The following is a 15,695-nucleotide window of genomic DNA, read 5'->3' on the forward strand; positions in this document are numbered from 1 at the left end:
TGATCCTGATATCTTAATCTTGGAAAGATAAAGATTGGTGGGATGCTATTTTCAATTGCATTTACCGCTATTGCCACTGTAACCAAAGTACCACGTTCTTCTGATGTAAGTGCCCCTACCTGTTTGCGTCCGTTTTCTGCTACGATTTTGTACCGTCGTAACACCGGTTTCGTCTATATTATAAATGTCCTTCGCTTGGAATTTATATCTGTCTATTACTGTGGCAAGATTGTCAAAGAAAAGTTGTACATTTGTTGGGTTAAAACTGGTCGCTCTTGAAAGGCTTGTAGCCTGGGGACAACGGATTGATAGTTCAGGATTACGTTTCATAAACCCGGAAAACAAATCTTCTCCTGCCAATGAGTTTTTAGTCCATGTATTCGGCATATTCAATGAATATTTTACATTGGTAGGCCAGTTTACGTATTTCTTTTGACGATAGACCGTAAAATATTTGAGATGCCTTTATTATGTATTTAACAATGGATTTTTCCTGCTCAACGTTAAATACTTGTCGTACGCACCTATATCCCATTGTTATCGTTTCAGTGGACCCTTGTTCAATAGATTCTTTCTTTTTCTTAATAAATCTGCCTAATGTAACATGATTCAGTTCAAACAAATCTGCCGCAGACCTTTCGGATGCTCCATTTTCAATAACCACCCTATACGCATTTTCGTAAACCAAGTTGGATTTGGTACCTCTATTTGTTTTCCTGATCCTTTCACGTGGCATTCTATAACAAAATAAAAGCCCTCAGAGAGTTTGTTACAATCAGTTAATCAGTTTACGCAAAAATAATACCAAAAGCCTTCTATAAATTATGTTTCAATCGTCCCCGTAAAATTATTTACATCTTGTTTGAATTGTCCCCTTCAGGTTTTTTTTTGGCAAAATATTATTTTTTTTTTAGACTCTTTAATTAAAACTAACAAGTTTAGGCTGCTAAACCTAAGCAAAAACATCAAAAAATTGATTAAAAACAAAAAAGTGGTGTGCTTACACTAAAATTTCGTGTTTCCACACTTTTTAGATGAAACGTGAAAATTACTTTGTTGACTTAAAATAAGAGAACTGAGCGCAAACACACCCACTTTGCTCAACTGCTAGTTTCACACTGTCGAGCAGAAATGTGGAATTAGTCAAACGTTGTGAGGCTGCGAACACGAGTTTTTACCTTCGCGTCTAAAAAAAATGGCGACTGTTTCAATTGTCCTCGGTCTCCCCTAGCGTTTCAAAGTGAAGTGGCAATACATTAAAAAAATTTTACTGCCCAATATTTCCTGGTGGTTGATATCATAGATCAATATTTCTCTCCAGATAGCGAAGATTTTCAAATATCTTATGGCTTTGCGCTGTGATGAAAATACTCTCGGCAGCATATCCCCATGCCAGAAGATTATAATAAGAGAGAGTGAAACAATGAGCTTATAAGGTTTCGAATGAGTAAGTTTTTGCTTAATTTAATGCAAATAATATTAATATGCTCGCCCCAGTGCAGGTTTTAATCAAGCTGAATCATCAAGAACCCCACATAAGTGATCTTTTGAACATCTCTCATGGAAGAAATTATTTGATTCGTTTTGCATTGGTTAAAAACTAACCAGTTTTCGGACAACCATTCCAGGATTCCCTCCACTATAGGTTGAGAAGTAGATACAGTAGTGTCACCAGCAAACAGAGATTAATATTTGAAAGAGCTAGATCAATTGGGTCTAAGGCGAATATCTGTGGTATCTCAAAAATTTATGACATTTTCTGCTGCCGACACTCCAACAAACCTTACAACTTGCCTCTTGTAATACAAGTTCTACACTTCAATTTGAGAACCGATATTTTTTGAGTTTATTAAGAAGGGGATTTTGTGATTGATGGAATTAAATGTCTTATTTAGGTCACGGAATATTACGGAGTTGTTAATTTTTCGGTCTTGAAAAGCATCTAATATATCTGGTGAGATTTAAGATACCAGAAATTGTGTTTCTACCAGTGGTTTCAAAGAAGTTGGCAATTTGCATAGACAGAGATCTTCGAACAGCTTTTTAGATTATTGACAATCGAGACATGGATCTGTAGTTTTCTAGCCCTTGTCATTTTTTGTTTAATTTTCAGTACACAATATTTTTTTAAAGATATCTGTAAAAAAGATACTGTTCGCCATGGTTAAAAATTGTCTAATGGATTTCCATTTGGTATTGGTTTGTTTTTCATAAGATTTAAAGAAGTAGTAAAAAGTAGTGATTACAGATATTAAGGCAAATTTTAGAGGATTATTGGAAACACTTCGACATTGATTTTATTGAATAAGTAGAGTTCCTAATAAAATTGCTATTTCAGTCTTTGGATTGTATATTGCCCGTTTATATTTATTTTTAAAATTCTCGGAATCAGGTAATCTGTACTGTTTTTTCAAATCCCCAAATTTTTTTTTTTATGGTAAACACAAGCACAAGAGGAAAGTCCTATGTCACTCTTGGAGTGGTGCTTGCGCGAAGATATTTATGGGCATTTATCTTGAATCGCTGTAGGTTGTATGCGTCGGGAAATATGTGAGGTGGAAGCCCGTTCCACTAAGATGTTCTCCAGATGAATGAGTCCCGATACAGCGACGTCCTTGGGGTAGGCAGGTGGACTCGATAAAGGGGAGGAGAAAGTAAACTCAAAGTCCAAGTCTCATAATCAAGCGTCTATTTAAAGGTTACGCGTTTCGCCGCATTTTACTTAGGTCTGATGATGCCCTAAATAGACGCTTGATTATGAGACTTGGACTTTGAGTTTACTTTCTCCTCCCCTTTATTCATATACTTAAGTCTCTTTGGGAATGATGGATGATTATTTTGAATTAGGTGGACTCGATGTTGATGAGCCGCAACTGCTAGACGCGTCCTTCTTGCCGGAACAGCCCTGGGTGGAATCAGGCCTGCCAACTCAGAGGAGCACTTACCGTGATAATAACGGTAGAATAAACAGAGATCAGCCACCTTTCTCCTGTGCTCCAGACTATCCAGACTCCTTGTCAGTTCTGGTTTGTCGATAAGACGAATAGCTTTCTTCTGTATAGAATCCAGCAGGTTTAAACTATGCTTGGGTGCAGAGCTCCAGACATGCGAGCAATACTTGAGGGAAGGGCGTATTTGAGCCTTATAAAGAGTCAGCAGCTGTTCTGGTGTATACAGTTTTTTCGTTTTGAAAAGCAACGTGGTCATGCTTGGACACACTGTTGGTGACCTCGACTCCTAGAAGATGTAAAGATGATTTAATTGGCAATGCTTTCCCTGCTATAACCAGCTCCGAGCCACCAAGGTTAGTCTTTATCGTAAATACTGCAGCCTGCGTTTTTTTAGCGTTAAAATTGACCAAATTGTTATCGCCCCACTCCAAGATTGTTCTAATATCGTTGTTGGTTAAAGCTACTTGTTGCTGCCTAAGATTCTGGAAACTTGCAGCTGTCGTTAGTTTGGCGGACTTAAATGTGGAAATAAGTGTGCTATCGTCCGCAAAGCTGTAGATTGGATTGACAGTGGTTCCTAGCAAATCGTTGATATATATCAAGAAAAGGGTGGGGGATAGAATGCATCCTTGAGGGACTCCACCGTTAATATTAAATTTGTCGGAGAGGTATCCATCGACGGCTACTTGGATTGTTCGTTGTTCAAGAAAACTTTTGATCCAATTAAATAATGAGTTTTGTATGCCGATTGAGGAGAGCTTGGTTAGTAGTCCCTCATGCCACACTCTGTCAAATGCCTTGGAAATGTCAAGAGCGACTGAGCGGGACTCGCCGTGCTTTTCCATGGCCTCCGTCCACAAGTGTGTGACGTAGGCCAGAAGATCGCCGGTGGATCTAAGCTTTCGGAAGCCGTATTGATGATCGCTGATTAGTCCAGATGATTCCAGATATCTTAACAGTTGTTGGTTGACTGCTTTCTCCATATTCTTCGATATTACTGGAACTAGTGCAATCGGGCGGTAATTGGAGGGCATCGTCTTCTTGCACATCGTCTTCTTGCTTGCACTCGAGCAGTTTTCCAGCTTGTTGGAAATTGGCCCTGCTTATACGATGCCGTGAACAGTCTACATAAGGGAGGAGTCAATTCGTCTGCACAACGTTTTAGTATTAGGGCTGGAATTCCATCGGGTCCAGAAGCTTTGTTGGTGTCTACGCCCTTAAGAATTTTATTTATAATTCGTTGGGGAAACGAAATTTCTCCCATCGATGAATTCACCCTTGGCAAATATGGCGGTGTTCTGCCTTGCGAGTGCAGAGTAGAATTGGACGCGAAGAGTTTACCCAGTAAGTTGGCTTTTTCCCTTGCTGTTACCGCGATAGAACCATCATCTGCTGTTAGGGGTGGCAAGGCCGACTTTGCAAATCCTTGACTAACGGCTTTCGATACCGACCAGAAAGATCTTGTTCCATTTGGGCAGTTTAGCAGTTTGTTTTTGATCCTGTTGTTGTGACTCTCGTTGCATTCATCAATAATTCGCTTGCAGCTATTTCTGGAGGCTAAAAAGTTCCTCCGATTTTCGATGGAAGGATGTTGACGCCATTTGCGATATGCTGCGTTTTTAGTGTTTACTGCCTTTTTGCAATTCAGGTTGAACCATTGCTTGTTGTTTGATCCGCATTTAGTAGAAAAAGGGATATAAGCTTCCATTCCTGCCAAGATCGTCTCTGTAATTTGGCTTGCACATTCTGAGATGTTATTGGTTCTAAAGCAAACTTCTTTCCAAGGGAATGAGCGATAAAATTCCCGAAGATGGTTCCACTCTGCTGATTTATAGTGCCATACCTTCCGCGGCATCGGAGGATCCTGCGTTTTAACCTCCAACTGGCAAGAGACTGTTATCAATTTGTGGTCCGATGTTCCTAGGGGGGCATGTACTGATACTATGTACGAGTCAGGGTCTGAAGCCAAGACCAGATCTAGGAGACTCGCAAACTCGCCGTCTCGATCGGGGATTCTGGTAGGTTCTTCCACAAGCTGCGTAAGCCCGCATATGGTGGCAAATAGCTCAGCTTCTCGTCCTTCATCGTCGTTCTTGTTGCAGAAGCGCAGCCAGTTGATATTGTGAACGTTAAAATCACCCATGACGATGATTTCTGCGCTTGGGTAGTCAATTTGCAGATAGTTAATGCAATCAACCAGGTTCAAAAAGAGCCGTCTATATTGGGTGTCGCTTGGTGGTCTGTAGATACAGCAGATAAATTTCGTGGCACCACTGGCTATTATTTTGAACCACATGACGTCGAAGTCTACAGGTTCAAGCGTTTCCTCCCGCTGGCAACTCGAATCGTCCTTGACAAATACTGCCAATCCAAAGTTTAGTCGAAATCGGGTGTGTAGGTCGTATCCAGGATAAATGAGGTGAACATTTGTTGTTGAAGGTTTAACCTTTATTTCTGCCAATGCCAGAATGTGAGGCTTATTTGATTGCAGGTGTTGGTGTACTGCATAATTATTGGTGTTTAGGCCTCTGATGTTGCAGAAATTGATTTTTAGGCTTTTTGATCCGCCTGATGGACCCCCCCGACCAGCCTCCGCCCGGAGATCCGAATGGGAGGCGAGTTTACCTCCGGAAAGTTTTGGTCGTGAGGGCGCCATCATGCATTTACTTTTCTTCTCCATTTCCCCTTTTGAAACCGGACACATCGACATGGCGGCGAAACGTGAGTTCCATGGAACCACTTCACGCCGCCTAAGTCCTATGTGGTGGTATATTGGGCGATGCAAGTGGACAACATCTACCACCAAAGGGATTGCTCTTTTAGTCGCCTTTTACGACAGGCAGAGCATACCGGAGGGCTATTCTACCCCGGCCCTCCCCGGGGAAGTAATTACTTAAAAAGACTTGTAATTACTCACGCATTTTTTAGATTATTAGTACCCAGCTGACATTGCATTTTGTTTTGAGATTAAATTCTGTTCATTAATTAAAAAGGATATTCAATTATTCACCGACAGTCATTTTATTTGCATTCACAAACTCCCAATTCATTTTAGAAACGCTAATGTAAAACGCGACCATACCTTTTTGTGTAATTGGTCTGCAAATTATTCAATGATGTTCCTAATGTGCATCAAAATGTCAGTAATTGTTTAATTGGTATGTTTAATATTAATTTATTGAGTCTTCAAAATCCACTTACCACACTTTTTGAAAACTACAACCTACATCAAGTAAATGAAGAGCCCACACGAGTAACGGCAAATGTAAGTACTCTTTTAGATGTCATATTTGTTTCTAATGTGCTGTTGGTTTCTAATAAGGGTGTGTTATCGGCTGATGCCGTATCCGATCATAAAATTATATATTGTGAATTAAATTTAGCAAAAATAAATTGCAGTCAAAAAATTGTTAGGTACCGTTGTTTTAAAAATTTTAATGTATACAATTTCAATGCAGACATGCACAATTTGCCGTGGGATAATATTTTTTACGAAAATGACATAATTATGAAGATATCTATGTTTAATAATTTTATTTTAACCCTTTTCGATAGGCATGCGCCTGTCCGAGAATCTCGCATTACTAAGCCTAAAGCACCATGGCTCACAGAAAACCTAAAAATCTTTATGAGACAAAGGGACGATGCCTTGCGTATATTCAAACAGTCAAAACTATTGGAAGATTGGAATACTTACAAAGGTTTAAGAAATTTTACTTTGTCTCGGGTTCGGAGAGAGAAGAGGAAGTATATCGATTCACTTTTTTTAAATAAAAGAGAACCGAGTCAGCTGTGGAATGCACTAAAAAGTTTTAATATTTGTAAGAATAAGGATGGTCTAATTCCGTCGTTTCTCTCTGATCCCAATGAGATAAGTAATTTTTTTGACTTAACTGCGCAGGTCAATCCAGGCTGTGAGGAAAAAACGTCTTATTATAATAATAACTTTTATAGAGATGCGAATATGTTTAGTTTCCATTTAACGAGTCCGGATGAGGTTAACAAAATTTTAAATAATATAAAAACAATTGCGATAGGTACCGATGAAATTTCTTCATTAATGCTTAAGTATTGTAGCCCCTTTGTTGACTTGTACTTAACCCATATTATAAATTGTTGCATAGAGATAAGTTACTTTCCTGATCAATGGAAAACTTCAATGGGAAAACCTTTGCCTAAAATGTCTACTCCTACAACTCTTAATGACATTCGCATTATAAGTATTTTGCCTGCCGTTTCGAAAATTTTTGAAAGAATTCTTTATAATCAGATATATAACTATTGCTTATCTAATGAAATAATACCAAATTCACAATGTGGGTTTAGGAAACATTTTAACACTTCGGTAGCACTTTGTAATGTAACTGATGACTTATTTAGAGCTTGTGATAAAAACATGCATACCGTTTTAGTGCTGTTGGATTATTCTAAGGCGTTTGACACCATTAACCATAATTTGTTGTGCGCTAAGCTTAAGTATTACGGTTTTAATAATAACTCCTATTTGCTTTTAAAATCCTATTTGTCTAATAGATATCAAACGATTTTTTCCGATAACAGAAAGTCTGAACAAGTAAGTATTAGTTGTGGAGTACCGCAGGGTTCTATTTTGGGTCCTTTGCTTTTTATAATGTATACCTCAAATGTTTTAAAATCGCTTAAATATTGTAAGCTTCAGGCATTTGCTGATGATACGCAAATTTATTATTGTTTTGATTACAGCGACTATAAAGAGGCCGAATCACTCATAAATGAAGACCTGCAAGCACTAGGCTTAAACTCAAAAAATCACAATTTAAAATTAAATCCTAATAAGTCCCAGCTTATGATATTTGGTAACAAAAATCAAAGAGAGTTTTTAAAATCTAATATAAATATTAATTTCGATAATACAAAATTGGAATTTGTAAACAACGGTAAAAACTTGGGGGTTATTTTGGATGAACAATTAAGATTTAAGGAACACCTTAAAAAATTTTTTCAAAGAACTTTTATGTCCCTGAAAACATTGTATAATAACTGCCATATGTTAAATGTAAAGTTAAGAAAACAATTATGTGAATCCCTTGTACTGTCTCATTTTAATTATGCTGACGTAGTTTATGGGTTTTGTCTAGATTTGGAAAGTCGGGTGAGAATTCAAAGGGTCCAACATGCTTGCGTTCGATTTGTTTATGGACTCCGAAAATTTGACCATGTATCTTATTTATATAGAGATATTAGATGGCTTAAAATGGATATGCGCAGGATATTACATTTTGCAGTGTTTTTATTGAAAATAATTAATGACACATCTTCCCCTGTCTCCCTTAAAGAAAGACTAATTTTTCGGGACACTGTTCATGGTTTAAATATAAGGTTTTCTAAAAGAATTACGGTTCCACTTCATCATAGTGCCATGTTTCAGAGGTCATATTCTTATAATGCAGCAAATATTTTTAATAAAGTACCAACAAACCTAATTAATTTATCAATTCAATCTTTTAAAATAAAATTCAAGGAACATCTATTTAATTTGCAAACCAATGGAGATTTTTTTTAGTGGCTTTTGTTATTTGTGCAATTTTTCTGGCAAATTTAATGTTTGTTATGCAAGTTTCTTCTAGTTTCTTCTAATTGTAATATTTAATTAATAATTTATTGTAATTTACTAATTAATTTGCCTAAGATAATTTTTTTTTTAACTACCTAATTTATTTACTGATGGTAAAGTATAGCTTCTGGTTCAGTAGAGTAGCTCTTTAAAGCTAGACTGCGCCAGTGGTTTATGCTACTTTTTTTTTAATAATGTTTTTTTTTCTCAGCTATGTTTATGTAATTTTAAAAATAAAAGGCATATTTATTTATTTATTTATTTATGTTTATACCGAAATAAATAGAGATCATCTTAACATGACTTACTAAAAGACTCTTTCTCGATTAATTGAATGTTAGTTCAGCTCAGCTTACAGTTAGTATTTAGTACAGTAACAATTACTAACTCAGGCTAAATCATATCCTAATAAAATTTACTATGACCTATATCTCTAATTCGGTTTTCATACATTTACATGTTACGTCTTATATCTAGAGATTTTTTATTAAATTTTTAAAATTATTATTGTATTGTATAATTAAAAAACTTAAATACTCTATATTATGATATTAAATATTATTTTTAGAGTTTCAAAGATACGTCTATAGTATACGAAGATGGTGAGACGTTACTAAATGATATTCATGAAAGAATATCCAACATGATGAGGCAAAAAGTGGACGCAGTAAGGGTAAGTTAAATTAGTAAGTTAAAATTTATTGAAAAAAGATACTTAGTAATTTTACTCTCTGCAGTGCTATTTAATTTTACTAAAGTCTTTGATTTGTCTCTGACTTTGATTTTACCTCACCTTAAATCGAGAAAATATTAGTTACCAGAGCCCAACCGCATTAGAGAAACCGACAAGGCTCTCTGGTCTGAGGGACTTAAAGTCGCTCAGTACACTGAAAGTGTTACCCAAGTATTTGAATCTGGCGCGCGTGAGTACTGGGCACTCCCCGACTACATGGTCAACGGTTTCATCCTCCTCACAGCACCATCGGCATTCCGGGTTGTCCGCAAGACCGATAGTATGGAGATGGCTTCTTAAGTGCCAGTGACCGGTTAAAAGATCTGTCACTAGCCGAATTTCGCGTCTTTTTAGGCGTAGTAGATTTTTGGTGAGACAGGCAGAGGGCCCACCTATGTGCGCTTTGGCCTGTCTTATACCAGGGGACTGAGTCCATCTTCGGTGGGTCCACTTGTCCAGCAGACCCTTCATTGACGCGACCGCAACGCAATTGGCGATAACAACTATGGGTTCCGGCCCCATCGGCAGATTCGCGGATCCCAGTCTGGCAAGAGAGTCCGCTTCCTCATTACCTGCATAGCCTGCGTGGCCAGGTATCCAGACGAGCTGGACCCTGCATCCAATCTGTACCATTTTTTTCAGGACTTTTATGCACTCTAGTACAAGCTTGGAGCTTACCTTTGCGGCCGTGATAGTCTTAATGGCAGCTCTGCTGTCCGAGCATATTGATACGACTGTATTGCGGTGTCCGCAGCTTAGGATTTTCTGTCCGCATTTTAATACAGCGAATACTTCGGCCTGGAAGACAGTGGCGTTCTCCCCCAGCGAGTATGCCCTACTGGTATGTGGGATCCCACCAATAAGCCCTGATTCAGCTCTGTTATTCATTCTGGAGCCATCTGTGTACCAGATGGTCCCCCTATTTAGCAATGCAGGTCTGTTGGAATGCTGCCACTCCTCTCTGCCTGCAATGTGCGTCACGAATCCCTCTCAGTCCACAGTCACTGGAGCCATGCAGTCACCGCCCATCAGAAGGAGAGGACATTCCTGTATGGCCCGTGACCAAATTTTTGCGTGACCGGTCTCGCCAGCACGTAGTTCGCCGAGGACGTATAGCCTGTACGCAGTCGTCATTGCTTCGAATTGCACAACGATAGCGGAAGGCTCAGCAGAGCCTCAAGCGCTCTAGTTGGCGCCATCCGCATGGAACCCGTTATGCTGAGACATGCAAGACCTTGGACTCTATCCAGTTGAGCACGAATTTTCGCTTTCTCCGTACATGGCCACCAAACGATAGCTCCGTATGTGAGAAGAGGTCTCACAATGCGCGAGTAGATCCAGTGGAGGATCTTAGGTGACAGACCCCAGGTATTGCCGAAAGCCCGCCTGCAGGCCCATAGCGCGCAGGTTGCCTTCTTCATTCTGGTGTCTCCATGATCGTGCCAGGAGAGTTTGGGATCCAACTTGATTCCCAGAAATCGAACTGTTCTGGAGTAATGCAGCTGCACGCCACCTAGAGATATAACAGGGGGCGTGCCAAAGTTACGTCCCTTCGTGAATAAAAGCTCTGCTTTTTTGAGGTTATTCCTGAGACCCCTCGAGAGGCACCATATGTCCACCATACGCAGGGCTCTCATCATAGGGCCCCGCATTGAGACGGCGTCTTTCCCTGGGCAAAGGATTACTAGATTATCAGCGTAGGCCTATGTGTATAGGCCAGCATTGTTTAAAAGATTTATCAGGCTGTCGACCACAAAGCACCACAAGGTAGGGGACAATACTCCTCCCTGCGAGCAGCTCCTAGCCGCCAACGTTTTGACAATCTCGTTGTTGAGCTGAACAGATACATACGTTTCGAGAGCATGGCCTCTATCCAGCTAACCAAACAAGGTTCTGAGCCGCAGCTCTCGAGTGCTTGGCAGATTAATGCAAAAGGGGTGGTGTCGAACGCCCCTTCAATGTCTAGAAACGCACCCAGACAGGCCTTGCCACTACCCAGATCACCCTCCACCTTCCTAACGAGGTGATGTAGTGCCAGGTCCGTGGATTTGCCCGCCTGATAGGCGTATTGGTGCACATACAGTGGTTTGTTAACCAGGATACTTTCCTTAAGGTATCGATCAATCAGCCTCTCCATCGCCTTCAGCATAAAGCTGGTAAGGCTGATAGGTCGGTACGATTTGGGATCTGTAAAATCGCTTTTTCCGGGTTTCAGAATGAAGACGACTTTCACTTGACGCCATAACTCTGGGATAGCCCTAAGCAAGGGACGACCTGAATAGTCTGACTATGTGTGGGGTTAGTACTTCTAACCCGTTTTGCAAAAGGCATGGATATAATCCATCCATGCCCGGAGATTTGAAGGGGCGGAATGTCTTGATTGCCCATTTCACCCTCTCGTAGGTAATTATTCTTCTAGCAGTCTCGAACTCTAAGCGAATCGGAGCCCGAGAACAGCTAGGAGGATTGCGAGATGAGTTGGAGTCTGGGAAGTGAGTGCGCAGCATGACCTCCAGTGACTCCCGCTCATTGGTAGTAAAGCCGCCATCTGAAAGTGACAGCGACCCCAATTTAGTTCCAGGTTCCTTGAACAGTACTTTGCACAGTCGTGCTGCGGATGGTGTGTTTTCAACGTCATCGCAGAACCGCCTCCAGCACTGTCTTTTGGAGTCCCTGAGTGTCTTTTTGTATTCCCTTTGAGCTGCGTGGAACGCATCCCAGTCAGTGGCAAGCTTAGTGCGCTCAGCCCTGCGAAGGAGCCGACGCGTAGTGTCACGGTGCTTTTCCGTGTTCCTGTTCCACTAGGCATTCTTGGCATTAGCAGGTCTCCGTCTGAGGGGACAGCTGCCCTAGAATGCCGCGACTATGGCACGAGTCAGGTTGACAGTCCCGATCTCTGTGTCGGCCGGAAGTGTGTACCTTGCCGGCATGTCCGCAAGACCACCGACTAGTTCCTCTCGAAAGTGGTCCCAGTCAGTGCACCTTCCAGTGGGTTTCTGTAGGCTGGGGTATCGCACCGAGCCTGCTTCTTTAATTCAAAAAAAATTAGACACTCTTTTTGTCGCAAATAACGGTACACATTCTTTACTTAAAAAAATAAATAATTTGCTTGAACTAAATGTACTGTTTGTTACCACACATTTTAACTTCTAAATTGCTTGTATTTTTTTGATGATCTATTATAAAAAATGTAAGAATTTTAAAATGATGTTGGTACCACACTAAAAGTATTCATTTAAAATACCAAAGTTTGGCGTAAATAAAATATTCATTATTTCTAGACATTTTCGCTAACTATTTGCTTACATATTTACCAATTTCATTTTTTTTTGGTACCGTTAAATAGAGAATTTTACGCTGCTTACTATGATGTATCACACGATGGGGGTTCCCATTTGACGTATTAAAGTGAGGTTAGCTGGAGGTGAGGAGGTGATTGGACAGAACTTCAGTAAATGCATAATTAAACGTCCCTCTGTATATCTAATTTGACGTGTTTTTTTTTTAAGAAAGTTATTAAGGGTGGATTGTTTTGAGTTTTAAAATATATGCACGCACTGTATATAATGTATATACTCCTGCAGGATGGAGCACCTGCCCATTTTAGACGAGAAATGAGCGAATTTTTGGATATAAGTTATCCAAATCGGTGGATTGGCCGAAATGGACCAGTTGCATGGCCACCAAGGTCGCCAGACCTAAATCCATGTGACTTTTTTTTTGTGGGGGTATATGAAAAGTTTAGTTTTCAAGACGCCTATCGACACACAAGAAGAACTAATATAATAGCACGTATTAAGCAGGCTGCGGCAACAGTTAGACAAAAACCGATTTCTCTATTGCGTGCCGTTACGGAACAGTGGTTACGTCGAGCAAATCGTTGTGTTGAAGTTAATTGAAAAAAATTAAAAGTTATTGTTAAAAGTTATTTGAAAAAAAATTTGATTTTACCGAGTTCTATACACAGTTAAAAAAAAAGTATTAACTTAAAAATCACCCTGTATATATATATATATATATATATATATATATATATATATATATATATACAATAAGTACCATGTCCATAGGAAAATTTTATTTTATTTTTTTGAAAAACTATTGATAGTACCAAAATTTTGATTTTGCCATTAATTTCTGTAGAAAAAATCAGCTAAAAACGAGTCGATGGACAAATTTTGATTTTTTAAAAAGTTTTTAGATTTTTGGGAAAACTATTGATTTAGTAGTACTAAAAATTTAATTTGAATATTAAATTCCCTGGAAAAAGTCATGTAAAAATAAGTACCATGTTAATGAAAATAAAATTGATTTTTTATTAAGTTTTTATTTTTTGGGAAGACTAATGATGGTACTAAAAATTTAGTTTTAATATTAAATTCTGTGAAAAAAATCATTTGAAAACAAGTACTATGCTAATGAAAAAATTTTTATTTTTAAAAATGTTTTTTGATTTTGGGATAACTATTATTGGTACAAAAATTTGATTTTACAATTAGGTCTACATTTAAAATCTTTGATGTAATTTTTTTTATGTGTTTATTTATTTCGGTTTGCAGATATTTATTAAGGATTTCTTTATAAAGGGTTATATATTGGTTATAAATAAGACAAAAAAATTAAAAAATCTTTTTTTTTTCTTTGTGTGTAAAGCATTGGCAACTGCAATTCTTATTGATAATTCAACTGTAAAATTAATTATATTGAATTAGTTAGATATATTTTTAACATGCATAATCAAATTGATGAAATGTTGGAAAGAATTGATATTTTTATGCTTTTTATATTTCAGAGAATAATGGACATTGCAGAACAAGCGGCACAGGCTCAAAAAGAAGAAGACATAGACTTTAACTTTCAGTTCTATAACGCCAAAAATCTTACTAACTCCGTGCCGAATATTACCGGATCAGATGAATATGAGGTGTGTCCTGGACAAATTACTAAAAAATATATCTTAATTAAAATGATTACTTTGTAGATTCAAGATTTGGCCGCGACCCAAGACCTCCGCTATGATGAGTCTTTGGTAGAAAATTCTCAGGTCGAACAAAACTACCAGAGTATCTATCGTTCCGCAAACCTAAACAGGTATCAAAGGGATCAAGAGTCGAACAACAAAGATGAGTTTGATGTAGCAGATACTGAGGTTAATTTCTATTAGTTATTATCTTTAGAGGATTCTTCTCCTAATCAGTATTCTATTGATAACATTTCTTTATAAGGGCTACAGTCAATAAAGGTCTTAAGAAGACCTTAGTTTACTTACACCGCTATAAAGTTTATCAAGAATTTATCAAGAAATGATAGATTGTTACGTTCATCTTATGAGATCTATCTGATTTGTAGACTTCGGATGAGGGTTTAGAAAAGGATCCCCAAGCAAGCCAAGCCCAGATAGATAAAAGTCGATTGCCTCTGTACAGGAATAGACATTTTTATAATATTCCCGTCAACACTAACTACAGTGCCGTCCATGTACCTAGCAATGTTTATGAAAGATGTAAGTACTAATAACTTATCCTAATAAAATTATTAATTTAAAATGTGTTTTTGTAGCAAAAGACGTGATAGCTGGCATCAAATGGTCAGAAGAACTAGACAAAACCTTTAGAAATAATTATAAAGTCGACCCGACTTTATCGTGGCAATATTTTGGTAGTAGCACTGGATTTATGCGACAATTTCCCGGTAAGAAAACATTCGATTAAAGATGGACATTGCACGTCTTGTGTCTTGACTTATTTATTAAGAAAATCATAGTTCTGATGTAGGAAGTGAAAATTGAAACGGTTCTAGTTAGAATCCCAAAAATTATTTATTCATTTATAATTGAATTGGATGTAGTTAGTTTCTTTAAATTTACCCTTGTAGCTTTAATAAAAAATGGTTTTAAAATAGAGATATAGAAAGGAAAATTACATTAAAAAATCAGTGCCAAAAATCAGGGAAGACCTTGCAAGAATTTGAAGCTGATATTGCACGTTTGGTTCGACTGGTATATCTAGTAGGTGTCCAGAACAGGATCAAGAAACGTTTGCCAGTTCAAGCATTCCTGGATAGACTCCGCGATATGAAATGAGGCAGGGCTTACTACTAACACATCCGCCTAAGATAGAAGATGCACTAACAAATGAATTCGAAGCTGCCAAGAACACGAACAAGGGGCAGGCTCGCGTTCAGCATGTGATGCTAGGAGAGAGCCACTTTGAGGATCATAAACCGAAAATGCCAAAGTAAGGATACATCGATGCGCTGTCCGGAGAGACTGCAAGCATTGTCAGTGGGCAGAGGAGAAAGAAGTTGTTAAAATCGCCATCGTCGATGCTACCTGAACATTAGCGATGTTATAAAAGACCATGAGAAAGATCCCGATATCCAGACAGTCCTAAACTGGATAAAGGAAGGGAAGAAGCAA

The 15,695-nt window shown here is 38.4% G+C and overlaps 1 protein-coding gene across 3 annotated transcripts in view; it reads left to right on the forward strand.

Annotated features, from left to right (window-relative positions):
• The window catches only part of LOC126738338 (voltage-dependent calcium channel subunit alpha-2/delta-3), a 97,529-nt gene that overhangs the window by 15,708 nt on the left and 66,126 nt on the right, over positions 1–15,695 (forward strand). For all 3 annotated transcript variants that reach the window (XM_050443611.1, XM_050443612.1, XM_050443613.1), the window contains exons 3-7: positions 9,113–9,217; positions 14,070–14,201; positions 14,259–14,426; positions 14,627–14,780; positions 14,837–14,968. In XM_050443611.1, the coding sequence (XP_050299568.1) occupies positions 9,113–9,217; positions 14,070–14,201; positions 14,259–14,426; positions 14,627–14,780; positions 14,837–14,968 (691 nt within the window). The remainder of the gene's footprint in view (positions 1–9,112; positions 9,218–14,069; positions 14,202–14,258; positions 14,427–14,626; positions 14,781–14,836; positions 14,969–15,695) is intronic.

This window comes from Anthonomus grandis, chromosome 7 (genome assembly GCF_022605725.1).
Source record: "Anthonomus grandis grandis chromosome 7, icAntGran1.3, whole genome shotgun sequence".
Classification (NCBI taxonomy): Eukaryota; Metazoa; Arthropoda; class Insecta; order Coleoptera; family Curculionidae; genus Anthonomus; species Anthonomus grandis.